The sequence below is a fragment of the Doryrhamphus excisus genome, chromosome 16 (genome assembly GCF_030265055.1).
Source record: "Doryrhamphus excisus isolate RoL2022-K1 chromosome 16, RoL_Dexc_1.0, whole genome shotgun sequence".
Classification (NCBI taxonomy): Eukaryota; Metazoa; Chordata; class Actinopteri; order Syngnathiformes; family Syngnathidae; genus Doryrhamphus; species Doryrhamphus excisus.
Genome location: NC_080481.1, coordinates 18,029,049 through 18,056,227, shown reverse-complemented (window position 1 = coordinate 18,056,227; position 27,179 = coordinate 18,029,049). Strand labels below are relative to the sequence as shown.

Below are 27,179 nucleotides of genomic sequence, written 5' to 3'. Positions count from 1 at the left end.
TTTTTTAAACATCGGATACAATTGTTTGACTAAGCTAAAGTACGTGTTTTTGTGCGTTCTCAGGAAATTTACAGCCGTTAACTATCTGAACGTACGTGGTTTTGTGCGTCACCTTCCGGCGCTTATGTAAGTTTTCGTAAATGTCAGTCAGGTTTGTGAGACTCTAAATTAACATATGCGTTTTTGTGCGTTTACGTTAGACAATTCAGTCTTAATGTTTTCATAAAACATCAAAGCTAATTCAGAGTCTCCAGAAAACCCAACATATTTGTTTTCGTAAACGTCAAAGACAATTTAGTCCTTAAAAACCTACGAATTTTTGTGCTTTTACGTAGACGACAAAGACAATAGCATCCATTTTTTTGCTAAATGTCAAAAACAATTGATAATTTCAAAGACAATTTTCATGCCTTTAAGTAAACGTCAAAGACAATTTCGAGTCATCAACAAACCCGGGGGTCAGCAACCCGTAGGGTCATCAAACGTACGCGTTTTTGCACATTTGTGTAAACTTCAAAGACAATTCAGTCGTCAACTAACTTAATGTTTTCATAAAACATCAAAGCCAATTTAGAGTCTCCAGAAAACCCAACATATTTGTTTTCGTAAACGTCAAAGACAATTCAGTCCTTAAAAACCTAAGAACCGAACAGACTCATTTTTGTGTTTTTACGTAGACGACAAAGACAATAGCATACATTTTTTGCTAAATGTCAAAGACAATTTACTATTTCATGACAATTTCGAGTCATCAACAAACCCGGGGGTCAGCAACCCGTAGGGTCATCAAACGTACACGTTTTTGCACATTTGTGTAAACTTCAAAGACAATTCAGTCGTCAACTAACTTAATGTTTTCATAAAACATCAAAGCTAATTTAGAGTCTCCAGAAACCCCAATATATTTGTTTTCGTAAACGTCAAAGACAATTCAGTCCTTAAAAACCTACGAATTTTTGTGCTTTTACGTAGACGACAAAGACAATAGCATACATTTTTTGCTAAATGTCAAAGACAATTGACAATTTCAAAGACAATTTTCATGCCTTAAAGTAAACGTCAAAGACAATTTCGAGTCATCAACAAACCCGGGGGTCAGCAACCCGTAGGGTCATCAAACGTACGCGTTTTTGCGCATTTGTGTAAACTTCAAAGACAAATCAGTCGTCAACTAACTTAATGTTTTCATAAAACATCAAAGCCAATTCAGAGTCTCCAGAAAACCCAACATATTTGTTTTCGTAAACGTCAAAGACAATTCAGTCCTTAAAAACCTAAGAACCGAACTGACTAATTTTTGTGTTTTTACGTAGACGACAAAGACAATAGCATCCATGTTTTTGCTAAATGTCAAAAACAATTGATAATTTCAAAGACAATTTTCATGCCTTTAAGTAAACGTCAAAGACAATTTCGAGTCATCAACAAACCCGGGGGTCAGCAACCCGTAGGGTCATCAAACATACGCGTTTTTGCGCATTTGTGTCAACGTTTCAATTCAGTCGTCAACTAAGTGTTTTTGGAAATATCGTAGACAATTCTGAGTCTAACCTAACCTAACGTTGTGTTTTTGTAAACGCAAAGACGATTTCTAGCTTTCCTATCGGTTGTCCACTTTTTGAGGCAGAAGTTTTTTTGACAGCAAGTATGCTAATGTATGCTAATGATGCTACATTGCCATTTCTTCACCTAAGAGACAGTTTAGTCTTGAATGAATCCGATGTTTGCACGTCATGTAAAGATAATCCGGTCATTCCACTTGTTTGCGTTCCTCAGACGTGCACCTGAAGCTATCTTTACCTCACGGCTACGAGGCTAACCTGCACCCTCTGCTGGTCATTGTGTAAGTAGCTAGCTCACCCGACCCCTCCCCTTAAGCTGTCAGAAGTCTTCAATACGGTTTGTCTGCCTCGTCCCTCAGAGACGGGCTTCCCGCTCATCAGTTTTTGACGGAGGAGTTCTCGCTGGGGTGGCCTCAGGTTCTCTCCAGCGCCCACGGTGTGGCGTTGGCCTGGGTGGACAGCAGGAGCGGGGCGGGGCGCGGACAAAAGGCGGCGGCCGCCGTCAATAAGCTCGGCCCACTTCGTGTCAGAGACCACCTGGAAGTCGTCGAGTGGGTGCAACAGCATCATTTGGCAACCATGACTCCGACGCCACTAAATAAATCATGGCTTCTTCATGCAGGTTGTTGATGAAGATGCCCTACATTGACCACCGCCGCATGGCGCTCTATGGAAAGGTTCTAGCGTTTTCATTCATACCAGGACTTCACAATCCTTCCTACCTTATTCAAGACTTCTTTTCCCAACAGGCCTTTGGGGGACATTTAACCCTGAAAATGTTGGCAGCGACAGAGAAGCTCTTCCGGTGCTCAGCTGCCGTGGCCCCGATCACGGACTTCAGGCTTTATAGTCAGTTGGCCTTCCTCTTCTACCGACTAGCTAGTCATCCGCCAACCTCCGTGTTAACCTGCCGATCTGCATTTTCTACCCAAGTATTGAGCTGCCAACCTATCAGCCTTCCTGTGTACCCTAAGGTTGTCTGGTCAACCTACCTATCAATCTACCATCTGCATTCCTTGCCATTAATCTTCCTACCGACTGACCAAACTCTTGACTTAAGTATCGGGGTACGTACCAACATAGGAACCAACCTACATAACTCTTAACCAACCTATCAGCCTTCCTGTCTACCCTAAGGCTGTCTGGTCAACCTACCTATCAATCTACCATCTGCATTCCTTGCCATTAATCTTCCTACCGACTGACCTAAGTCTTGACCTAAGTATCGGGGTACGTACCAACATAGGAACCAACCTACATAACTCTTAACCAAACTATCAGCCTTCCTGTGTACCCTAAGACTGTCTGGTCAACCTACCTACCTGTTGACATACCAATCAATCTACCTCCGTATCTGCATTCCTTGCCATTAATCTTCCTACCGACTGACCGAAGTCTTGACTTAAGTATCCGGGTACGTACCAACATAGGAACCAACCTACATAACTCTTAACCAACCTATCAGCCTTCCTGTGTACCCTAAGACTGTCTGGTCAACCTACCTATCAATCTACTATCTGCATTCCTTGCCATTAATCTTCCTACCGACTGACCTAACTCTTGACCTAAGTATCGGGGTACGTACCAACATAGGAACCGACCTACATAACTATTAACCAAACTATCAGCCTTCCTGTCTACCCTAAGACTGTCTGGTCCACCTACCTATCAATCTGCCTATCTGCATTCCTTGCCATTAATCTTCCTACCGACTGACCAAACTCTTGAATTAAGTATCGGGGTACGTACCAACATAGGAACCAACCTACGTAACTCTTAACCAACCTATGAGCCTTCCTGTGTACCCTAAGACTGTCTGGTCAACCTACCTATCAATCTACTATCTGCATTCCTTGCCATTAATCTTCCTACCGACTGACCTAAGTCTTGACCTAAGTATCGGGGTACGTACCAACATAGGAACCAACCTACGTAACTCTTAACCAACCTATCAGCCTTCCGGTCTACCCTAAGACTGTCTGGTCAACCTACCTATCAATCTACCATCTGCATTCCTTGCCATTAATCTTCCTACCGACTGACCAAACTCTTGAATTAAGTATCGGGGTACGTACCAACATAGGAACCAACCTACATAACTCTTAACCAACCTATGAGCCTTCCTGTGTACCCTAAGACTGTCTGGTCAACCTACCTATCAATCTGCCTATCTGCATTCCTTGCCATTAATCTTCCTACCGACTGACCTAAGTCTTGACCTAAGTATCGGGGTACGTACCAACATAGGAACCAACCTACGTAACTCTTAACCAACCTATCAGCCTTCCGGTCTACCCTAAGACTGTCTGGTCAACCTACCTATCAATCTGCCATCTGCATTCCTTGCCATTAATCTTCCTACCGACTGACCAACTCTACCAACTCTTGACCTAAGTATTGGAGTATGTACCAACATAGGAACCAACCTACATACTTCTTACCATACCCATTGACCAAACTCGGCCTTTCTATTTACCTGGCAGACCGTTTGGTCAACTTACCGAGCTGTTAACATACTACCTATCCACCTACCTACATATCGCCCGACTTTACCCCCAATTAACCCCCAAAACCATCGACCGAAACACTCGCACAACCTGAACCTCCCCACATACCTTGGTATTCCCCTACCTATGAAGCAAACCTACCAAACTACTGACCAACCTACTAACAGTATCGGCCTAGATTACTGTTGAACTACCGATATCAACCCAGTTCTTGGTCTCCCCAGCCTGCCAGTTGACCCTACGGTGACCTACCTCTGTGGCGGCTACCTAGCTAGCGGTTTCAGGTTATTCTTCTGTTGCAGACGCAGTGTTCTCCGAGAGGTATCTTGGCCTCCCGACGAAGGAGGAGCACGTTTACTCGGTAAGCTGTCGTTAGTTGACGCCGATGTTAGCTAGTTAGCTAGCTAGTCTCAGGCAGCAACGTTTTCTTCTTCTTCCATTTCTGCAGACCGCCTCTCTGCTGGAGGACGTCAGCAAACTGAAAGATGAGAACTTTCTCATCCTCCACGGAACCGCAGACGGTAAACCCGAGTCTTTTCCTTCCATCGAGTCTCCCGACTCAACTCATTAACATGCAGGGTTGGTTTTTTGTCCCTTAAAGCGAGGGTACACTTCCAGCACAGCGCCGAACTCCTGAGCCGCCTGGTGAGGGTGGAGGCCAACTACTCCCTGCAGCTCTACCCCGACGAGGGCCACACGCTGAGGGAACCACGCAGCGTCCAGCACTTCCAACGTACGCTGCTCAACTACTTCCTCAACTGCTTCAAGCACAGCCTCCTGTCCGAGGCCGAGGAGGACGAGGACGAGGAGGAGGACGACGACTGAGGACTCCGGGAGGACTATCGGAATTTGGGGGTGTGGCGCCGGACTACCAGGCTCAAGAGTACAGGAACGGGGACCAAACACTCTTAGCTTCCACACAACTGGAGGAACTTCAATCGCTACTGCACACAGTTGCTTCGCCCCCCCCCCCCCCCCCAAAAAAAAAATCTTTATTTACAAAATACGCTGGATGTACTACAAAGGAGTATTCAGGTCACGATGAAAATACCAAAAATTATATCCTTTCACAACAAAATTGCAGGAATAAAATGTGTTACTTTTTTTTTTTTAGCAAATTTTTAGAGGAGAAAAAAAATTATTTTTCCAGAAGAAAAAGTTTTTTCTCTCCAAAAATTGTAGAATTAAGAGAATAAAGTGGTAGTTTTTGGATCAGAAGAATATAACAAAATATAAATTAGTGATGTCTGATATATATATTTTTTTTGATGAAAAATTTCCAATAGCGATATCAGCCGATACTGATATGTGTAACGTCACGTTACACATATCAGTGGCGGAATGAACGCATACCGTATGTCTTTGATACAGTATTGGTTTTCATGATCGGGAAAAAAAAAAGTCCAATACCGATATCATATTTTATGCTGATATCGGGCCGATACTTATCGGTAGCGCAGTTATCCTCAAATAAGAAAGCAGAAAAAGTAGTATCACCAAAACATATGACTTTGTTTGTGTTTTTTTCCTGCCCCAAAAATGACAACTTTAATATATCAATGTTGCAAGTGTCACTTTTATTTATTTGGATATTTATCTTTATTTATTTGGATATTGGATATTTATTTATTTGGATATTGGATATTTATTTATTTGGATATTGGATATTTATTTATGAAAATCTATTTTGTCTCAAACTACTGCTACCTTAGTGTCGTCATGTTATGATTAGGGCTGTCGATCGATTAAAATATTTGATGGCAATTAATCGCATTTTGTCCGTGTTAACTCAGAATTAATCACATTTAATTGCATTAATTTGACAGCCCTAGTTATGTAATTTTTTTTCTCAAAAAGTATAAATTGTTTTCCTAAATTCATGACTTTAATTTAAAAATGCTACTTTTTTGCTTCTGTTTTTTTTTTTTACTGTTTTTTTTAATTTAATTTATTATTTTTTTTGTGCTGCTACTTTTTTTTCTAGAAGATCAAGAACTTGAATCACATGTCGTTAGGACTTGGAATATATAAAAATGTCTTAAAAGTTGGACTTTTTTTCTACAAAATAGTACCTTTTCTCCTAAAATGAGTCTAATAATTTGTATATTTTTATTTCAAAATGTTTTTTGCCCTCAAAAAATACTAATGTAATGTAGCAATTTTTTCAAAAATCTTTAATCTTTTACGGTTATCCTTGGTTGTAGTTGTTGTGTTTTCAGCGGCAAACTGTGATACTCCTTTGTAACATAAAGAGTGAAACAGCGAAGGCCCCTTTTTTAACGCCCGAGGCCCAACGGGTTGGATGCAGGCAGACGCCGGTGCCAAATGTGTCCAGGTTTCCCGTACGGGGTTCGATGTACATACAGGCATGTCAAGTAGTTTGCTTTTTCTGTGTTCAAAAATGTTGCAAAAAGTCATGACGTTGTCCCCGCCGGGACTGGCGTGGCAGGTTCCGGTATGACTGCTGTTTTTGAACAGCGTGTTTACGTCTCATTTAGCGTGTCGTGGGACGTTCACGGACTTTACCGACTGGTCTGACGGCGTGCAGGAGCGTCGGGGGGGTGTCTACGCGGCAAGGCCGCAAGCCTTTTGCCGTCAGACGGAGATTGCCTCCACCTTTTGATACTCTACTTCCCCGCATTGAACTGGTCTTCTTGCATAAGCTGGGCTTGTCTTTGTTTGAGGTGGGCAGCGGCCCTTCAAAGTAAAGCGTACGTTGCATGCCCCCCCCCCCACACAGCCAGCATTTCCCCCACAAAACCTTCACAATTAAAGATCACTCTCTTGTTTTGCTTCCTGGTTGTCGTGAATCATCGGGGGTGTCGACAGTGCGGCCCTGGGGCCACTTCCGGCCTGCAAGCTTGTTTTCATTGGCTCTCCACATACGCTCATGAATTATTGCATATTTTTTATATATTCATATCAAAAAGAGTAAATAATATTTGAAATCAATACTTTAATATATAAACCAAATTAAAAATTATATTTGGAATCAAAATGTAAAAACTTTTGTATACTTTGTGTTAAAATATTAATATAAGCAGTACATAAAATGGATGGATATTAAAATTAGCAAATAATATTTTTATATTATTTTAATATTTTTTTTATGTTATTTATATGTTATATTAATTACCATATGTGGATTATATATCAACAAATACAAAGTATTATTTTATATATTTAAATATTTGAAACATTATTTACTAAATTAATATTAATTAATATAAATTAATATTAAACATTATCGTTTTTTAAATAATACTAAAAGTATTCATGTTTTAAATATATTATATGAAATGTTACAAATTTATATTAAAAGTGAATGATGTTTTCATATGAAATATTAAATATATATTAAATCTTAAAAACATTATTTACTAATTTTAATATGAATATTTTTATATATAAAACACAATAATTTATAATGTTCACATATTAACTTATTGGTCTGAGTCATATGTGAACGGCTGTTTGTATATGTACTGTGTGTCCTATGATTGACAGGCGACCAGTCCAGGATGTTCCCGCCCCCCACCCAAAAAGTGAGCTGGTCTAGGCTCCAGTTTGTCCTGACCCTAATGAGACCAACAGTATAGAAAACTTAGTCTATAAGAAAGAAGGACAAGGTCATGAAAAGTAGAACGTACTTAATGTGTACAGATGCTTGTATCTTTATCGGAAATGATGTCTAAAGGTAAGTGAACTGTTCGTCATCGTAGCTGAACAAGTTTTTTACAGCGCGTTCTTGAACGCACACTGGTGGTTCGCTCAACGTTAGAGACGTCGTCCAATGAGCACCAGGCACAGCGACGCCACGACCACTCACACGGCCATGCACCACAACACACTTCCGGCTCATTGGCCAATCATCATCGAGACTACTTGCGGGCCCGAATCCCTCTTCAACCTTCTGTTCTTCGGAGGGGCACCTTCAAGCGGTTCCGTGGCGCACTGGCAGCGGCTTCCTGATCCACAGAGAAGACGCCAGAAGAAACACTTGAAACACACGCAGCGATGTCTTTCCTGACTGTCAGCAGGCTAGCGCCTAAACTCCTCAACTCAAAGGTAAGAAGACGGACGGCACGGGCGGCCGCCATGTTGACTTTTTTATCATCTCTTTTAAGCCGCGAAGCTGGAAGCTAGCCGGCTAACGACGTGCTAGCTGCCGTTAGCGAGCACACTGTGAGACAAGGCTGGCCAGTCGCTGTAAAACTCTCTTATAATCACCAATTTACCTCCAGTTTTTTGCTGCTTTCTGCTTTTTTTCGTCACAGCGGAGCTAATGAACGCTGCTCGTTTGTGTAGAACCGTAGTAGGTCTAAGTTAAGCTATGTAACGACTTTCCTACTTTTACTAACTGACAATAAACTGACAATGTTGACAGTTTAGACACACGGGGTGCGTCAACTCCTTTAAAAAAAAAAAAAAAAGCCCCCACCGCCTTGTTGACCTTCACTTTTAAAACGCCCTATTACTTAACCTCAGATCTTGAGATAAGATCCTCCGTGTGTGTCTTTAATAGCTATAAAATAGCTATAATATGCTTTACAAACCTCCAAAAGTGTCTATTAAATTAATGTGGCGTGCATAATAAATTGTTATACTGATTATTCCCACTGTGGGGTATATTTTTTAAAACTACATTTGATACCATTTCATTGAAGAGTGGTAATGTCTCCCAAGACACACCCTTTGACCTTCACTTATCAAGTACCTTGCGTCCATGCAATGACAGGAACCTTGCTACGACCTTTAACCTACTGTCTTACAGACCTCTTGACTTCGGGAACGACAACCCAGCAAAGTAGTACGCAAGTACGCAGTAAAGGTACATGTGTAATACGGGTTACGATTAGACAGAAGTGGTAGAAACCCCCCGGATTGTCTCCTAAACGAACAGATGTGTGACTGAAGACGAGAATAGGTGTAAACAGCGCAAAGGCATACGTTATAGCAATCTTAATTTGACATACTGTGTAAAACTAAGTCAGGAACAACATCAAATTAAAAGCACCACCATCCACTAGTACGAGCACGGCGTTTGTTTTGGAGAGATACGATATTTCGTTGTTTGCTAGCATCAATCAATGCAACAATTCTGCACATTCGCACTCGATAAGGTCATCGATTAGCGTGTTTTTCTCTGCGGTTAACGTGGAAAATTTACGACAAAGTGTTTGCGTTCATTTTTCCCCTGCTAGCGTCCAGTGTTGTGTTTGTAAATACACTTCGTGAGACCAGCTGTGCTTAATGTATTTTTATCACAAAACGTCCTTGGCAAAACAGGACCCGACCCACAAGTGTCAGCATGTCTTCTTGATCACGGCTGCAAAATAATGAAAGTTGCAAGTTGTAATCCAAGGACAAAAGGTCATACATGAAAAAGGTAAAGCCCTTTTTTATCAAGAATGGACCCTGAAAATGAAATTCATGCATTAATTAGCTAGACTCGAATATTGCAATGCCGTCTATACTGGAGTAAATCAGTCCCTCCTCTGCAGTATCTCGTCACACCATTGGCTCCCGATACATTTTGGAATCCTCCAGTTTGTGGTCAAGCCATGAATGGTCTTGCTCCAGCATGCTTGGCTAAATCTAGGACCCTGCACTCCTCTGAGCACATGACATCGGAAGTCCCGAGGACTTGATACAAAAAAAGTAGAACTTTGTAAGTCCCTTCCACGTGCTACGGTCTATAACAGCGCTATTGGGTTTTCATTCTAAAAACTATTTATTCATACTGTCATGTGACATGTGATGAGTATAGTTCGTTTAGATGTCGTTCTGTACATGTACAGTGGTGTGAAAACCGTTTGCCCCTTCCTGATTTCTTAGTACAAACCAATGGAAATGCTAATCAATGACGAAACAACTGAACACACAGTGCAGTTTTTAAAATGAAACTTTTATTATTAGGGAACAGAAAAATATCAAAATCTACATGGACCTGTGTGGAAAAAGTGATTGCCCCCCCCCCCCATTTTTCCCATTAAAACATAACAGATTAATTGAGATTTCTCAAGCAAGCTTTGGGACTCCAGCAAAACACATTGAGAGTCATTATCCACAAAATACGGAACAGCGGTGAACCTTCCCAGGAGTGGCTGGCCAACCAAAACGACCCCAAGAGGGCAGCGACGAGTCATCTGAGAAGTCAAAAAAGACCCCACAACAACAAAGGGGAAAATACTCTGTGGTCTGACCAGACAAAAGTAGAACTTTTTGGAAGGTGGAAGGTCTCTCATTACATCTGGCATTTTCCAAAAAAGACCATCATTGCAACAGTAAAATGTGGTGGTGGTAGTGTGATGGTTTGGGGCTGTTTTGCTGCTTCGGGACCTGGAAGCCTTGCTGTGATAAATGGAGTCATGAATTATTCTGAAGGAGAGTGTCCGGCCGTCTGTTGGTGACCTCAAGCCGAAACCAACCCGGGTTCTACTTAAGGACAATAATCCAAAACACTCCTAACCTGTATTCTATGGAGATGCTTCAAAAGGCGCTTCGTGCTCTGAATCAGTATTCATTTTGTGCACTTTTGTCTTTGACCCCGCCCAAACCAACAGAGGTTTGACACAAATGACGTTGTTAGGGGCCAACTGGGTAATCTTTATTTACAACCTTGTACAGACTTTAGTGGTTATCAGAGTCTATAAAAAGGGAAAAAGTGCAGATAACCCCCCTTTGCCCTCCATAGAGCTTTATTGTTCTTATGTAACACCCCCCCACCACGGCCATGAAGTCTTAAATGTGACCAAACACCTGATTGTTCACGCGCTTACAGTGCAGTTTTATATGCGGAGTGCTGGGAAAACGACTAGAGTGAGATTAAATGTCTGTCATCCGCATGGAGAGGAGCCAGACCAGGGGGCTCGGGCATCTGCTCAGGATGCCGCCCCGAACGCCTCCCTGGGGTTCACGGTTCGTGCGACTGGTGGGAGCCCCAAGACACGTTGGAGATACTACGTCTCTCAACAGCATACGTCGACCGTCAACGGCACAGCCATAGTGCCGCCACTCGGGGTGTTATGTAATGTGTGTGAGGGCTCAAACGTTAAAAACTGTCTAAAACAGGTTTTCAATGCTCGAATTAGGCAAATATTAGATGTATAAATATGGAAATAAGGTTTATAAATAAGGTATGCTCACCGGTTAAACTAAGTATTACTGCATACGCATTATAGTCCTATTAGTACATCATTGGAATCCATGTAATGATTATTAGTGAAATCCTACATATGAATATTTTACCCCGAATAGACTCCTAGTACTTTTTGCAGAACAATAAAAGTTCCCACTACATAACCGCATCCTCTACTCTATATAAGACAATATCAACGTGGGAACATGTTTCAACAAAACTTGTTTGGAGTGATCCTCCCATAAGAGGCCGAGTTGAAACAAGAATTACATTTTTACTCAGGCAATCAGCCCCCCCGCCGTGCGCCCCACCACCCTAATCACAAACCTGCACCAACCCCACCCACCCCGACTCCAGTTATATTTCAGGGGACGTATTTTGTACGACCAAATACCACAAGCCTGTACTGTAAACACAAACTTTGGCAGCATTATTCCCTATCTTATTCTGCCAGGCGCTAAAGAAGCGTGTTGCTAAGAAAACTGACTGCTTATTAATGTGATTTATGAAATGATTTGCATTTAGCACAAACAGACCAGATTAAATCAAACAACTATACTGTAGTACAGCAACAGCACGGAGGCCCAAGGCTGTACTTTAATTGGCCTGCTGTACAATCTGAAATATCATTTTAAAGATTTGGAAAATCAACTGTAATTTCTTGAGAATAAAGTCAGAATATTAACAGAAAAAATGCAGTATTTATTTTTTTAAAAAAAGGTACAAGAAAATCAATTGTTAATCAGGAAAGTCCAATGAAGTTGAAACATTAAAGAAAGCTTTTTTTTTTTTTTTTTTTAAAGTTGTAATATGAAACAAAGCAACTAATGAGGTTGCGTAAGACTGCGGAAAAACAACATATTTTGTGAGTACAGTCATAATTATGAGAGGAAAGTTCAAATAGTTCTAGTAAAGTCCTAACTCGTAATAATAGGAGGAAAAGTAATGTCATTTTACGAGCAAAGAGTTGAAATATTACGCATTCAAAAGCCATCCCTCTCGGTGTCGGCCATTTTAGATGATTTGGACAGAATTTTCAAGGCGTACAGAGTATTGTGTTCTTGAGTTATATCGACGTGGTTTATACTAGAACATAGGTACGTTTCAGCTCAATATCAAGAGATGCATGTCAAGGTTAAATTTCACTTTGGCACAAATAGAGTCATATATATATTTAGCCAAAATGTCATTCTTCTTTCTCTTTCGCCTTTTCCCAAATCTATCAGGACCAAGGGCCTTCCCACTCTTCATCCTTTTCAATGCTCTTCTCACTTCCTGTTTACCAATCTTTGCTACTTCCTGGTCCACAGCAGACACCTCTTCTACTCTTCCTTCTCTCTCCTTTTTCCTGAGTCATCAACTCTGTAAAATACTTTTTCCATCTTCCCATCCCACTACTTCCATTCCTATCCTTGACACCCTGACCTGCTGCACGTCCTTCCCATCTCCGTGTCTCTGCCTTGCCAATTTGTAGAGATCCATAGATGTCATAGAGATCAAATGAGGGAAATCACATGATGGGAAGGCGGAAGTGAGAGAGCGTGGAGGAGTGTTATAGGGAATTTTTGATGTACACAGTTCAGTTCCAAATGTGAAAATGGTTAATGGTGTTATATTTGTAAAAAAAAAAATGTATATATATATATATATATATAGAGGTAAAACCCTTTTTGTATTTTTTATTGGCCTGAACCACATTCTTAAAATTTTTTTTTTATATAAAATACAGTACAACAGCAAAAATGGCAAAATCTGCAATAATGTAACCAGAACAAAGGGTCCTTTTCTAAAAGAACATATTATCAAGAAAAATGGCATTTTAGTATCAAAGTTTCAGACAAAAATACTTACAAAAAGTGAGTTCAGGATTAGAAAATATCAAAGTAGCCATTGCATACTTTCATTTTCACTATGTGGTCCTCGGTGGAAAAGGTTTTGACACTCCTGGTTTAGATCCTAAAGCTGTCACAAAAGCAAATGAAAGTTGTGCTTGAAATGTATCTTTTTTTTTTTAGTTGGGAACTGATATTTCCCTGAAACATACCTATGTTCTACTACTGTTTACTAATGAAGGGAAAAAAGCATTGAAAGACAGGAGTGTGATCTTTCTGTGTTTCTATAGCCATAGAAGACAACATTGTGTGTGTCTTGAAGGATCTAAAATGGCCGTCTGGTACTGAAGGGGTTGTCTTTCTGTGTTGGATAGTTTTTAAAAGATGAATTAATTTCAAGTGGAAAGAAGGGTAAAGAGAAAAATGGGATTTTTACAAATCGTAACGAGAGGCAGCGTCCTAAGGGGGCACTTAGCGTCTCTCACTGTAATACCGAGGATTTATTAACGAGCGTTGGGTGCCCACGGGTGTAAAATGCAGGGTTATTAATCCACAAGCGTTATTGATTGTTTTATTGACGTGCGGTGCAGTGCAGTGGGCGTGGTCGGCCATTGTGAAGGGATGGAAGCTTTGCTGCAAAATGTTGCTATCCAGTAATTGATGGCGTTAGCCTCTGCAGATGTCGGCACCTTCTTCTTAAAAACATGCATTCATTATTTGTTATCTTTGCCTCCACAGAACGCAAGCTTCTTCATTACGGCTGCAAGAAACGCCAGCGCCTCGACGACGGTAAGTTGTCCGGGGAACCAAAAAAAGAAAACTGCCACACCGAACGTGCTGACCTTTGTGTGGACTCGCGATCAATACCGGAGTTCAGTGTGTGCTTAGCATCTGTTTGATGAACCCCTGGTCGTATTGGAGCAGTGGGTTTTGAATTGTGGCTCATTTCTTGACTGTTCCACACAGAATCTGAAGGATGTTCTGTCCGACCTCATCCCCAAAGAACAGACCAGGATCAAGAACTTCAAACAGCAGTATGGCAAAACCAACATCGGTCAGGTTACTGTGGACATGGTGAGTCGACCCCACAAGTCTTGTTCCCTCATTTCCAGCACAGGAACATGAAAAGTTCCGTGTTAGAACATTTTTCACAGATTGTCAACAAAGTGTCAACTGGAATTTGGACAGCTATTGCAATACATACAGTACTTCTACACCAGGGGTGCTCCCACTTTTTCAGCATGCGAGCTACTTTTAAAATGAGCGAGTCAAAATGATCTACCCACTACAAAAATGCAAAACATCTATTTATTTTCAAATGTATTGAGGATTATTTGTACGTACAATGTATGTTGATGTACCTTACATAACCAAATGAGCCAATATTGCAAAACACACATAATTAACAATTAACATTTTTTCTAATTACCTGAGTTTACTTTGATGACTTGCACTGAATTGAACCAGCCAGGGATGCATAGTCCGGACAGTAGCTGCTGATAGCCAGCCTCAAGCACACTTCCAAATGTTTATCAGTCATGGATAATATCCGTATCATAATATCCGTATAATATTCCATATCCGTATGGAAGTGATATGTTTTTTGCCTTTTTACTTGGTCCAGTTTTTGCCTTTTTACTTGGTCCAGCTCCTTCACTCATTTTAGTGACCATAAACTTTAGCGAGGGCTTAAAATCTCGCAATTCGCCGACTAGCTTAGCACTTTGCATCGTTGTTTACGCATGAGCGGTGACCTAAAGGTCAAAATTCAGTTGTCATCTGACTGGTTGTCCTGTATGTCAATCAAGTAACGGGGATGGATGATAGGCTGACATCGTAAGTTCTGCTGCACTTAGAGACGTTGTTTGATTTGATTGGTCGCCCGAAGGGCAACATTCAGTTGTCATCTGAATGGCTGCCCTGTATGTCAATCAAGTGACGGCATTGATGCTGGGATGATATTTTTTTAATGTCACGCCGCGATCGACCAGTACCACCTCCGCGATCGACCGGTAGCTCGCGATCGACTTAATGAGCACCCCTGTTCTACACAATACCCAACAAAATGTTATTGTATAGTCAGATAATTAAGATGCATGACAACACAAAAATATTTGACTGGAAACCTCCACATTTCATCCTCCGGGCTTTATTCTCTCTCCATGAAATGTTTTGTTTTGTTCCAGTATTTGACACGTAACACGCTGCTGTTTAATTTTAGTTGACTTTAATTTCAGCAGGTAAGCCATCAGGCGGAAGGCAGATTAGTTGTGGCACGTTAACCTACTTAACATGTCTGTGCCGGCCTTTATTTACCGTGTCGGCTATCAGTCGGGTCATCTGGCGGAGGTCACGCATGAAGCGAGCCGCGCCGATGCCGCTTTCACTGCTGGAACACACGGGGGAGAGAGTGACGGCATTAGATAGCGAAAAGGCTAAGCTAAAAGCTAAAAGTACTTGCCTTACGCCACAAATGGCCACAAATGTTGAGGAAGAAACAAACCTAAGTTTTGCTAACAGGAAGTGGGTTCCAACCTGGGCGGCAATTTTCTTTTATTATTTTTTTTTTTTTCCTATTTTAGGTTTTGCTAATGTTGTGTTGAGGCCCGATGACGTGGACTTCAGGGTGTCCACATGAGTACCACATAGTGGAAAAACCGCTTTGATGATCTGTGGATATGCTTTTTTAGCACCAACTTCCATCTCACCTGTTCTTTGTTGAAATCACATTGCTAGTCCACAGGCTACAGGATCCCTGCAGGGACAGGAAACAGCCACGACTGCATAGCATGCTAGCGAGCTAGCTAGTTAGCCTCCAATTTATTTATTGTAAACTTAAAGCGGACCGATTATACTCATTCCCAGCCCTTGGTATATTGCGTTGTCGACTGCTATAGAGCAGCTACGCACAATAATCTGCACAGGAAACTTTCTAGATCTTCCAGAATCTGCACCTATTCCAGATGGATTTCCTTAGATTTCCAATACGGTCTGCTTTCATTTATTCCATCCACGGCCTGCCTCTGGACACACCCACTGTGGGGTCACAGTTGGAAAAAACTCTTTGAAACCGGGCGTAAACAGCCATCACGAACTTCTTTGAGGGCTCACTTCTGAATGCCAAATCTTATTATCTGAAACTTTGGTATGGTTTAACGCCATAATGTAACATTCTAACTACATTTAGAGGTCAGAAAAGTGGAAAAAAAAATTTTATTGGACTGGAGGTGAAAGACAAACTAAGAACCCAAAAACATACCACTTCCACATTAAATGGGAGAACTTTTTTCCCCCTTTCACATTGACAATGTCTTGCCGTTACTGACACCTAGTGGCCAGTATATAATATAACTTTCATTTCAATATTTTTTATGAATAATCAGTCATAGGCAATGGCAAACCAGACATGATTATTGATTTGTGTAATACACGATAGAACGAGGGAACGATATTCGAAGCGCAACGTAGCGAGGTACGACTGTACTGCCGTGTGTGTCTGTCTGGTTCCGTTAGTTTGTTGTGGTCTTAGTCTTTGTCTTGGTCTAGTCCTCTTTTGTTCAGTCCTGCCTTTGGGGTTGCGGTACAAATGTGGAACACGTGTGTATTCTCATTGCCTGTACTCCTTTGTTGTCCTGCCCAGGTCTATGGCGGCATGAGGGGCATGAAGGGTCTGGTGTACGAGACCTCCGTGCTGGATCCCGACGAGGTCAGTGTGTGCTGTACTTTCTTTGCGGGCCATGCCTTGCACACCTCAGGAGGCAACAATCACGCTTTTAACATGTCAGTGACATTATTAGTAGTATTATTATTATTAGTAGTAGTAGTAGTAGTAGTAGTAGTATTGTTAGCAACAGCTAAGCATTACTGGTGTCGTGACACGTCGCCATACCACCAGCGACTACCTTGCTACGTATTATTCCCATTTTATACTGGGTGTAGCGTTCCTTTCTGGACCAGCCAAACTATGAAACTTGGGAATGACTTCCTTGGGAATGACATTACTTCCGATTCTTGTTCAAGTACAACATGAGAACTCTCCCTTCGTGTTTCCTCGCAGGGCATCCGCTTCCGAGGCTACAGCATCCCCGAGTGTCAGAAGTTACTCCCCAAAGCCGAAGGAGGCGACGAGCCGCTGCCCGAGGGCCTCTTCTGGCTGCTGGTCACGGGACAGGTGCCCACTGAGGAGCAGGTGAGGATGGGGGCGGGGTGCCGTCATGAAACGGACCTCCTTGAGGTTGAGTCAGCTGAGTCAATCGAGTTGTGTTCGTCATATCGCTCTGACCTCCCGAGCTGTCAAAGCGTTTTATTGCCGTCAAAAGCCAGACTGCGTCCAAAGTGCGCGCCGGTTAATGGCGGGTCCCGTCTGCCAGGTGACCTGGGTGTCCAAAGAGTGGGCCAAGAGAGCGGCGCTCCCCTCGCACGTGGTCACCATGCTGGACAACTTCCCCACCAACCTGCACCCCATGTCCCAGTTCAGCGCCGCCATCACCGCCCTCAACAGCGAGAGCAGCTTCGCACGCGCCTACTCGGAGGGCGTGCACAAGTCCAAGTACTGGGAGGTGAGTGGAGGGGTTCTCCAGATCCATGGAATATTGTTGTAATTATGGAATATTAAACTTACATTAGAGACCTCTACACAAATAATAACACCCCTATGTGAATTCACTTACCTCGTCTGGCCTGGAAGTGACCCCAATGGGGACCTTGGGGGTGGGCGGGCAGACGTGTGGAGGACAGGAAGTGATGTCGGGGGTTCAGAGTTGACTTTTAGACACCTGGTGGCTAGTGTACAATACTAGACGGGGGGCGTTGACGTCATGTACACTCCCCCCCCCCCCCCCCCCCCCCCCCCCCCCCCCCCAGTACGTCTACGAGGACTCCATGGACTTGATCGCCAAGCTGCCCTGCATCGCCGCCAAGATCTACCGCAACCTGTACCGCGAAGGCAGCAGCATCGGCGCCATCGACCCCAACCTGGACTGGTCCCACAACTTCACCAACATGCTAGGCTACAGCGACGCCCAGTTCACCGAGCTCATGAGACTCTACCTCACCATCCACAGGTGGGGGAACCGCGTCGCGGCGTCCTTCAGCCCGAACGAACGCTTGGCCTCACGTATGCTTTTGTGTCACGTGACAGCGACCACGAAGGAGGCAACGTGAGCGCCCACACCAGCCACTTGGTGGGCAGCGCCCTGTCGGACCCCTACCTGTCCTTCAGCGCCGCCATGAACGGCCTGGCCGGTCCTCTCCACGGCTTGGCAAACCAGGTTGGTCACCACGGGTGTGGGGTGGGGACAGGTCGGGATTTTGACCCCCGGTGCTGATGCTGTCGCCGTCCTGTCGCCAGGAGGTGCTGGTGTGGCTGACGGCCCTGCAGAAGGAGCTGGGGGGGGAGGTGTCGGACGAGCGCATGAGGGACTACATCTGGAACACGCTCAAGTCCGGAAGGGTAAGTCAACGGACCGCCGGTCATGGGGCACGCCGTGTGACGCTCTCTCCGCCTCAGGTGGTCCCGGGCTACGGCCACGCCGTCCTGAGGAAGACGGACCCCCGCTACACCTGCCAGCGCGAGTTCGCCCTCAAGCACCTGCCCAACGACCCCATGTTCAAGATGGTGGCCCAGCTCTACAAGATCGTCCCCAACGTGCTGCTGGAGCAGGGCAAGGCCAAGAACCCCTGGCCCAACGTGGACGCCCACAGCGGCGTGCTGCTGCAGGTCAGTCCTCGTCTCTCCACCAGGGGGGGGCCGAAACACCCGACATAATGTCATCATTAAACTATGAAGATCTGAATGTTCAACCGGCAACTGTGCTCAACAGTACTACGGCATGACGGAGATGAACTACTACACGGTGCTCTTCGGCGTGTCGCGGGCTCTCGGCGTGTTGGCCCAGCTGGTGTGGAGTCGGGCCCTGGGCTTCCCGCTGGAGCGCCCCAAGTCCATGAGCACGGATGGACTCATGTCCCTGGTGGGCTCAAAGTCGGGCTGAGGCGCCGGGGACCGAGCACGGAGTCGACCCCGAAACCCCCCCACCGCCCGCCCGCCCCACCCTGCCGGATTCAAAGACAGTACGCTTATTTCCCACAGCGCTTTAGTGTAACTATCTGGGAACTCACACACACACACACATGTACACACACACACACACACACACACACACACACATTACCGTAAATGCTCAAATGATCGCTCGTTAAATTGTTGTTTTTTTTAACGTTAATAATGATTTGGAGTGCATGAGAAAGCCGAGAAGGACAATGTAGCTCCATGATGAACATATCTAGAACACAACACAACCGATGTTGTAGCGGCGCTACGTGGAAATACACGGATGTCATTTATTAGCTAAAGTCCCCACACGGGTTGCTATCACCGCCTTTTTAAAGCGCATGCAGAGCTCCATCGATATAAACACGGATGTTATTAAATCGGAACCCGAGTGGGTGGCTCTCGTTTCCACCTTTGCAACCTTTTAAAGCGCCTGCAGAGCTAAATGAGGCCGCCGGAAAGCTCGGCCGCTCGGGATACCATTTTTTTTTAAAACAAAAACAAACCACATCAGGGGGTCGCCTACAGCCACAGGTGTATCAGTTTGAGCCGTGCGGTAAATTGGAGCATTTACGGTATCGTTATTGTCGTCGTAGCTAGCATGGCGAGCTATCAAAGGGAATTGTGGGAGTGAATGAAATGTACTTCCTTTGTGTTTAAGCCACGCCCCCAGCACCCCCCCACGCTATCGATTGGTTTCACTCCCGCGAACGAACACTCCGCCGTTCCCGCCGCATTCATCAATTCAAACGTAAGAAATTGTTAAAAAAAAAAAAAAAAAAAAGCAAGCTTGTCTCCGATACGCCGCACAAAATCGTCTTTTTTGGTTTCTTTGTTGTCTTATTTTTATTTTTTTTGCTTTTGCCGTCGTGCCCCCCCCCCCCCCCCAGATCAAAATGACATCACGTTGCGTCCCGCCGATTGAAACGCCGAGAGCGAGCTCCAAACTACCAAACATCTTCGATTTTCTTTTCTTTTTAGTAATTGTTTCCCACACGGGAGCGCTTGTTTTCCACACGGGATGCTCCAAAATCAGCACTTGCCCCCTCATGCCCCCCCCCCCCCCTCGGGTTGCGTGTGCCGGACCGTCACGGGTTTGTGCTTTTATTTATACTTTGTGTACATAGCTTATATATGTATATGATGTACATGTATAGCTCACAACTTGTCATACTTCCACCCCCCCCCTCTCTCTCTCTCTCAGGGCGGGGGGGGGGGGGGGGGGGGTTCACACCAGCCGCGGACAAAAAGCTAGCAGCTATTTTGTACATACACGTTATTTTTCTTTCCGCTTGAGTTTTTGAGCTCGCTCTCCAGACGGGCAAGCAGCCGCGTCCGCCTTTTGTTTGTCGACACTCCATTTTCCCTTTCAGACGCGTCGGTGTCATGGGGGGGGGGGGCAGAAAGGATTAGGTGAGGAGTGAAAGGGGGCGGGGGGGACGGGGCTGGAGTCGGACAAGGTGAGAAATACGGAGAAAAAGCAAAGTACAAAAAAAGAAAAATAAATGTTTTTATGAACAGTCTGGGTTGTTTATTGACGTTGGCGCCGGCTGATGGACTAACTCGTGCAACTAACTCGTGCAACTAACTCATGCAAAACAATACCCCAAACTCTAAAAACCAACCTAGAAAGCAGTAGAAGATTAATTAATTTAAAAAAAAAGGGAGACTGGGAAACAGCGCCTCTACTGGTTGCAGCCGAGTAGTGCAAGACAGCGTTCATCACCAATCAATTGACAGACGCTCTTCCTCTGTCACATGACCGCCCCCCTCCAACCCCTCCCCACCCTTCCATGAATAGCTGTCCCACATACTGGAGCTTGACCTCTCCTTTCTGGGCGGCAAGAAATGACTCTTGGAAAATATGTAACATTTATTTTTATTTGTTAAAAATAATTATGGGATGCAAATATACACTTCCAAGCTGAATGTCACATGTAACATATATCATCATATCGTCATATCATATATAGTTTGTTTAAAATCCAGCAAAGTAAACTGCTCTGGAGGGTAGTAATTCAGAAATCATGTGTACATACGCCTTCATATATGAACACCTTTGACTCACCCCCCCCCCCCCCCCCCCCCAAAAAGAAAAGTCAGTCCTTTGGTAGCAATAACATTTTTTTTTACAATCAATTGGCACCATTTCTACTTGCATCCATGCATGTGCAAAAACAACAAAAAAACACACCGTGTGTTGTTACTTTGAGCATTTATTTTGTAGCCCAAAGTGTCATTTTGTGGTTTTTGTTCCTTTTTATTTAATAAACCAAAATTCCCTTTTAGTTTTTCCCTTGATAATCAGTAAAATCTATTTTTAAAAAATGGTCTGAAAATCTTTTTTTGGAAAAATATTCACATCTAGTCGTAAAAGGACATCCATTTTGGCTTTGTAACAAATGTAAATTAAGGAAAAAAAGTTAATTTGGGGGACTTTTGTGGGATTTTTTAAAAAATCCAACTTTTTACTTTTAAAAGGAAATCCATTTAGCATGTTTTCCTTAGGAAAAGGAAAGGGAGGGGTCCAATTCGGGGGTAAATTCCTGATAATGTTTATGTGCAATAGCGCGTTCTAAAATGAAATGAACAATGCACTGGCAGTCCAGTAACATGTGCAAAATAATGGTGCAAAGTAATGGTGCAAACTTGACTGCACACGGCAACAACACGAAAGAAAGATGGCACACATCTGCCCCCCCCTCCCCCAACTAAAGCAAGTCATAAATGATGAAAAAAAAGGGATGTTTAGCAGACTAGGATGCATGAAAGTATTGATTTGTCATCAGTCGTGGATGGCGCTTCCCCTCCTTCACAATAAAAGTCTTTCAACTAAAATGAAAAGCAGGTTTTGCGGTTTATTCTTCTAGTGTTGCTGTTTTTTGTACACGTGAGGAGGTAGACTGCAGGGGGGGGGCGCTGTCATTCAAGCATCATGCGGGAGGAGGCGGGACTTTTAAGGCCGGGGTGAGGCGAGCGGAGGAGGAGGAGGAGGAGGCGCCGTCACGTCTGGTGGACCTCGTGGAACATGAGCTCTCGTGGGATTCGGGTCTCGGGGCCGTAGAGCTTGCAGGCGCGGCGCTCGAAGGCGGCCACGTTCTGCTTGACCACCTCGTCGAAGAACATGGTGGCCAGCTGGGAGTGCAGCAGCGAGCGGAACTCGAAGGAGATCTGGCGGCGGCGGGGGGGCGGAAGGGTCGTCAGGAAGACACCAGAGAGAGCGGGAGTGGGGAAGTGCGAGGAAGTCACTTACGGAAAAGTCCACAGTGCAGGTGCGAGGGTATCCGGGAATGCCGGGACTGAAGCGCCAGATGGTCTCCAGGTGGTTGAAGAGCTTCCCGTCCGTGCAAACGGCCTGGAAAGACAACGTGTTAGCTTCCGGGACGGTGAAGGCGCGCGGGACGGGAGCGGGAGCGTACGCACCTTGACCAGGTGAGGCCTGACGCTGGTGATCATGGAGGTGTAGCGCTCCACCACGGGCGGGAAGCCCACCTCCAGCTGGGCCCTGCAGTGGCCGGAGCGCTTGGCCACCGTCACGGACTTCTTGCACCACGGGACGAAGTGCTTGTAGTCGTCCACGTTGGCCACCACGTCGTACATCTCCAGCATGGAATACCTGACGCCCGAAAAAACCACACACCTCAAACTCAACTCTCATTTTTTTTAAATCCACTTTTTCTTGGGCCGAGTGAAGCTTTTATGGAAATGGATGAGGTGGATTGGGAATGTAGTGTTCCACATTGGCCACCGGGGGTCAGTATTGATCACCAAGCTAAAAGTCACCTCTAGACCTCCCTCCCTTCTTATTCATATACTTACTAATATATATATATTAATATATAATATATCTTTTGTGGTCTTTTATGGTTGGCGCGTAGGACACACAGCCAGGAGACCCGAGTTCGATTCCACCCTCGGCCGTCTCTGTGGAGTTTGCCTCCCCCCATTCCAAAAACATGCTAGGTTAATTAGCGACTCCAAATTGTCCATAGGTACGAATGTGAGTGTGAATGGTTGTTTGTCTATATGTGCCCTGTGATTGGCTGGCCACCAGTCCAGGGTGGACCCCGCCTCTCGCCCCAAGACAGCTGGGATAGGCTCCAGCACTAGCATTAATATCTTTTCTCTTATTACGTCTTACTATATTGAGTAACAGAAGTGTAGAGGTGACTATAGGGCTGTTAGTTCATGTCTAACAGGCTCTAATATTCATATTAATATCACATATTCAGAAAACTATAAACAGGTTTTCCATGCCTAATATGCCTATTTTCTCTTATTATATCCACTATATTGGGTAACAGGAGTGTAAATGTGACTATAGGGCTGTTAGTGCATGTCGAGAGGGCTCTAATAATGTTAAAAAGTCTATTTAGTAGTTGATAAACAGCTTTTCTGTGTCTTAATTGTTGTTATGTCTCATATGTAGGTAATGGGAGTGCTAAGGTGACTATAGGGGTGTTAGTTCATGTCTAGAGGGCTCTAGTAACATTAACCGTATTTGGATATATGAGTAAAGGTGACTATAGGGGTGTTATTTCATGCCTAGAGGGCTCTAATAACATTAACCGTATTTGGTAATATGAGTAAAGGTGACTATAGGGGTGTTAGTTCATGTCTAGAGGGCTCTAGAAACATTAACCGTATTTGGTAATATGAATAAAGGTGACTATAGGGGTGTTATTTCATGTCTAGAGGGCTCTAGTAACATTAACCGTATTTGGTAATATGAGCAAAGGTGACTATAGGGGTGTTAGTTCATATCTAGAGGGCTCTAGTAACATTAACCGTATTTGGTAATATGAGCAAAGGTGACTATAGGGGTGTTAGTTCATATCTAGAGGGCTCTAGTAACATTAACTGTATTTGGTAATATGAGTAAAGTTGACTATAGGGGTGTTAGTTCATATCTAGAGGGCTCTACTAACATTAACAAAGTGTATTTACAAGGCGGTAAACAGGTTTTCTATGTCTAATGTGTCTTATATTATCTTATTATGTGTACCATATTGGTAATAGGAGTATAAAAGTGACTATAGGGGTGTTAGTTCATATCTAGAGGGCTCTAGTAACATTAACAAAGTGTATTTACAAGGCGGTAAACAGGTTTTCTATGCCTAATGTGTCTTATATTCTCTTATGTGTACCATATTGGTAATAGGAGTGTAAAGGTGACTATAGGGGTGTTAGTTCATATTTAGAGGGCTCTAGAGACATTAACAAAGTGTATTTACAAGGCGGTAAACAGGTTTTCTATGCCTAATGTGTCTTATATTCTCTTATTATGTGTACCATATTGGTAATAGGAGTGTAAAGGTGACTATAGGGGTGTTAGTTCATATCTAGAGGGCTCTAGAGACATTAACAAAGTGTATTTACAAGGCGGTAAACAGGTTTTCTATGCCTAATGTGTCTTATATTCTGTTATTATGTGTACCATATTGGTAATAGAAGTGTAAAGGTGACTATAGGGGTGTTAGTTCATGTCTAAAAGGCTCTAATATTGTTAAAAAAACCTATTTATAAGACCGTAAACAGGTTTTCTATTCTATTAACTACCAATTATTAATATTGAACACTGCTTTGCGGAAATTCACTTCAATTCAATATTATTTTCATAATAATAGGCAGTAATCAGCCGCGGCATGATGGCAAAGGACGACTGTGACGTGTTAAGTCGGGCAATAAAGGCATGCTGGTCTCTCGGGTTCCCGTCGAGGCGTTACTTACACGGTGTCACCTTCAAGGACTCGTCTAAATTGATGTAACACCCAAACGAGGCGGCGCTAACGACTACCGTTGACAGATCACTCGAGTGTTGATGGGATTCTAACGCAAGCACACTTTACCCCAGGATCCTGCGCTCAGAGTACTCCTTCCTCTTGTTGGTCAGGCTGATGAAGTTCCGGCTTTGGGGGAGACTCGCCATGGCCGCGTCCCAGTCGTGGAGGCACAGCGCCGCTCTGGGCGATCGGGTCATCAGGATGCCGCAGGAGGACAAATGTCTGCCGGGGGGGGAACACGCACAAACGCCATTGGAAAGGACGACGACGTTCCGGCCGCCGGGGCGACAACAACATCACACAAAAGGTACACACGTGGATGCTAGTTGCTGGTATTTTCTGTGGTGACATGTGACCATCTGGAATGCTGACCTACGCCGGGCAAGACGGCACTGGAAATATCCCAGGCGGCCATGAATGCACCGACACAGGTGTTTTTAAAAATGTGTCTTGGGCCACATCCATGGCGTTATGCTTTCCACAAATAATGGCTGTGGGGGTTTATTTACTCAACTACAGAGAGTGCCAGGCCTCTAAAAGACGAATTTGCGTTTGGAATAGAGGCCAAAAACCATGAAAAGTTTTAAATTTTGAACCCTTTGACAAGTTTTAAAACTTTATGATGCATTAGAAAATGGTTTGATGGCCATAGGTTGACCCCGGAACGGATCATTTTAAAGCACCGTCATGTTACTGTTAATGCGTCATGGCTACAGTGAGCCGTTGATAAATTCATAGTTTATATCACACATCATTGGCGTTTCTTACCTGATGTTCTGCCGGCTGCACATTCGAGGCACCGCCGGCCGGCACGACCGAGGAGAGCCCGCGATAGCAAGCTGGAGATAGTCGCTGAAAGTCCGCACACCCATGGGCAACCTCCGGGCACTAGCCGTGGTTGCCATGAAGGCAGCAGACACTCGCTCTTACTGGCACAACACTTCAGTCGAAATTTTAATTTAAAAACAAAAAACAAAAAGAAAACGGAAGAGTCAAAGGGTAATACGTGTCAAGAAAATAGCATTAGCTAGCTGGCTGTCAACGTAACCAGTGACGCTAGCTAACCGCTAGCTAATACTAGCTAGCTAGCAAGCTTTCGTAAGATTCCCAAGCTTCGCGACATAAAGCAAAAACATCACGACGAACGCCCTGACATCGTAACCTATCAACAAAAATAGCAGGTTTAATGTCGATATTGTCTTCTTTTGTTTGTGTTTTTCCTGATTTCGCTGCCTGACTCCGCTCGACCTTCTAGTTGCTACAAAACGCCGGTGGGACAAACGCTTTGTTCTCTTGCCTGATTGCGCACATAAACGGTCACTGGGCAAAACTACTGCCCCCTAGCGTGTCGGAAGGAATAATGCATGCTGTATTGACTACTTATATTTAAAGGCCCCTTAATAAAACATGGAAGTTATGTGTGTTATCTCTTTTTAAATACAATATTTTTTGATTCAACATCAATACTTTGATTTTCTTCACCTTCTACAATAATATTATAGTATATTATACAAATTTTAATTAATGTTAATAATTAATATCTTACAAGTACAAAATTAAAAACAATATATATATTTAAAAACATGTTTGTATGACCTTTAAAATGTTAAAATGCAACAAAAATAGTATTTTATGGTCACATCTTGACCCTGGAACGGACCATTTCCATGATTTCCTGTTCCTGATTTTCCTGAGCAGCGTCTGGCTTCTAGATGGCGAGCGAGGATTGCGATTTTCCTGTGAATGGCGACATTGTTTTTTGTCTTTTTAAAGTGTTTTTTTTGGGGGGGGGGGGGTCTTGATACTCGCATTAAATGCACATGATGACAAGGAGACAAAAAGTCTTTCACCAAAGTGACTTTATAGTAAAGAGGACAAAAATCCGGATGAATTTAGGGAGTCACAAGTGCGTCCGTAATCCTCCTTAATGTTGCATTCCTTTTTTATGCTTGCATGTATGACCCATTGTTCTACTAACACACATTTAACACACAAGTACACACTGGGGGGGAAAAGAAAGGGTCATGTGACTTGAGCGGAGATTTATTTAGGGTAGCATTTTGGAAGCATGTGATTTGTAGAATTTGCAACAAGACCCCCGTGACCTCTTATTTGGTCATCAATGGTTTGGAGGCTCGCTTCAAACCAGGGGTGCCCAAAGTGCGGCGCAGGGGTTCCTTTTTTGGTCTAAAAAAAAAAAGGGGGAAAAAGTGGTAAATTTACAAGACTTAAATTGTAAATTTACAAGAATTAAGTTGTAAATTTACACGAAAAAGGCGGAAATTTACGAGAATAACATCAT

General features: G+C 43.6%; 3 protein-coding genes across 5 annotated transcripts in view; 2 read left to right on the top strand and 1 right to left on the bottom strand.

Moving 5' to 3' along the window:
- Positions 1–6,842, top strand: part of LOC131104041 (inactive dipeptidyl peptidase 10) — a 43,051-nt gene extending 36,209 nt beyond the window's left edge. For 2 of the 3 annotated variants that reach the window (XM_058050750.1, XM_058050751.1), the window contains 7 exons: positions 1,777–1,843; positions 1,922–2,113; positions 2,185–2,239; positions 2,312–2,411; positions 4,372–4,430; positions 4,518–4,590; positions 4,671–6,842. In XM_058050750.1, coding sequence (XP_057906733.1) covers positions 1,777–1,843; positions 1,922–2,113; positions 2,185–2,239; positions 2,312–2,411; positions 4,372–4,430; positions 4,518–4,590; positions 4,671–4,894 — 770 coding nt within the window. In that variant the 3' untranslated portion in view covers positions 4,895–6,842. The remainder of the gene's footprint in view (positions 1–1,776; positions 1,844–1,921; positions 2,114–2,184; positions 2,240–2,311; positions 2,412–4,371; positions 4,431–4,517; positions 4,591–4,670) is intronic. The other variant, XM_058050752.1, reaches the window with a different exon arrangement.
- Positions 6,843–7,923: 1,081 nt separating this feature from the next.
- cs (citrate synthase) lies at positions 7,924–19,891 on the top strand. Its single transcript, XM_058050753.1, has 11 exons — positions 7,924–8,137; positions 13,781–13,831; positions 14,009–14,116; positions 16,683–16,748; positions 17,100–17,231; positions 17,413–17,601; positions 17,906–18,105; positions 18,183–18,312; positions 18,393–18,494; positions 18,552–18,761; positions 18,865–19,891. Exons 1-11 carry the CDS (start codon positions 8,087–8,089, stop codon positions 19,033–19,035), a joined length of 1,410 nt encoding a protein of 469 aa, XP_057906736.1. The 5' UTR covers positions 7,924–8,086; the 3' UTR covers positions 19,036–19,891.
- Positions 19,892–21,171: 1,280 nt separating this feature from the next.
- coq10a (coenzyme Q10A) lies at positions 21,172–26,189 on the bottom strand. Its single transcript, XM_058050754.1, has 5 exons — positions 25,646–26,189; positions 24,944–25,099; positions 22,518–22,710; positions 22,348–22,449; positions 21,172–22,265 (listed from the first exon to the last, which is right to left on the bottom strand). Exons 1-5 carry the CDS (start codon positions 25,780–25,782, stop codon positions 22,098–22,100), a joined length of 756 nt encoding a protein of 251 aa, XP_057906737.1. The 5' UTR covers positions 25,783–26,189; the 3' UTR covers positions 21,172–22,097.
- Between the last annotated feature and the right edge of the window lie 990 nt (positions 26,190–27,179).

Excerpts from the sequence above, each read along its gene's own strand:
- coq10a (XM_058050754.1), bottom strand. The coding sequence starts at position 25,782 with ATGGCAACCACGGCTAGTGCCCGGAGGTTGCCCATGGGTGTGCGGACT. Across the intron at positions 25,100-25,645 it reads TGCAGCCGGCAGAACATCAG|ACATTTGTCCTCCTGCGGCA; the intron begins GTAAGAAACGCC and ends CCCCCCCGGCAG. Across the intron at positions 22,266-22,347 it reads CCTGCACTGTGGACTTTTCC|ATCTCCTTCGAGTTCCGCTC; the intron begins GTAAGTGACTTC and ends CGCCGCCGCCAG.
- cs (XM_058050753.1), top strand. The coding sequence starts at position 8,087 with ATGTCTTTCCTGACTGTCAGCAGGCTAGCGCCTAAACTCCTCAACTCA. Across the intron at positions 8,138-13,780 it reads CTAAACTCCTCAACTCAAAG|AACGCAAGCTTCTTCATTAC; the intron begins GTAAGAAGACGG and ends TTGCCTCCACAG. Across the intron at positions 16,749-17,099 it reads CCGTGCTGGATCCCGACGAG|GGCATCCGCTTCCGAGGCTA; the intron begins GTCAGTGTGTGC and ends GTTTCCTCGCAG.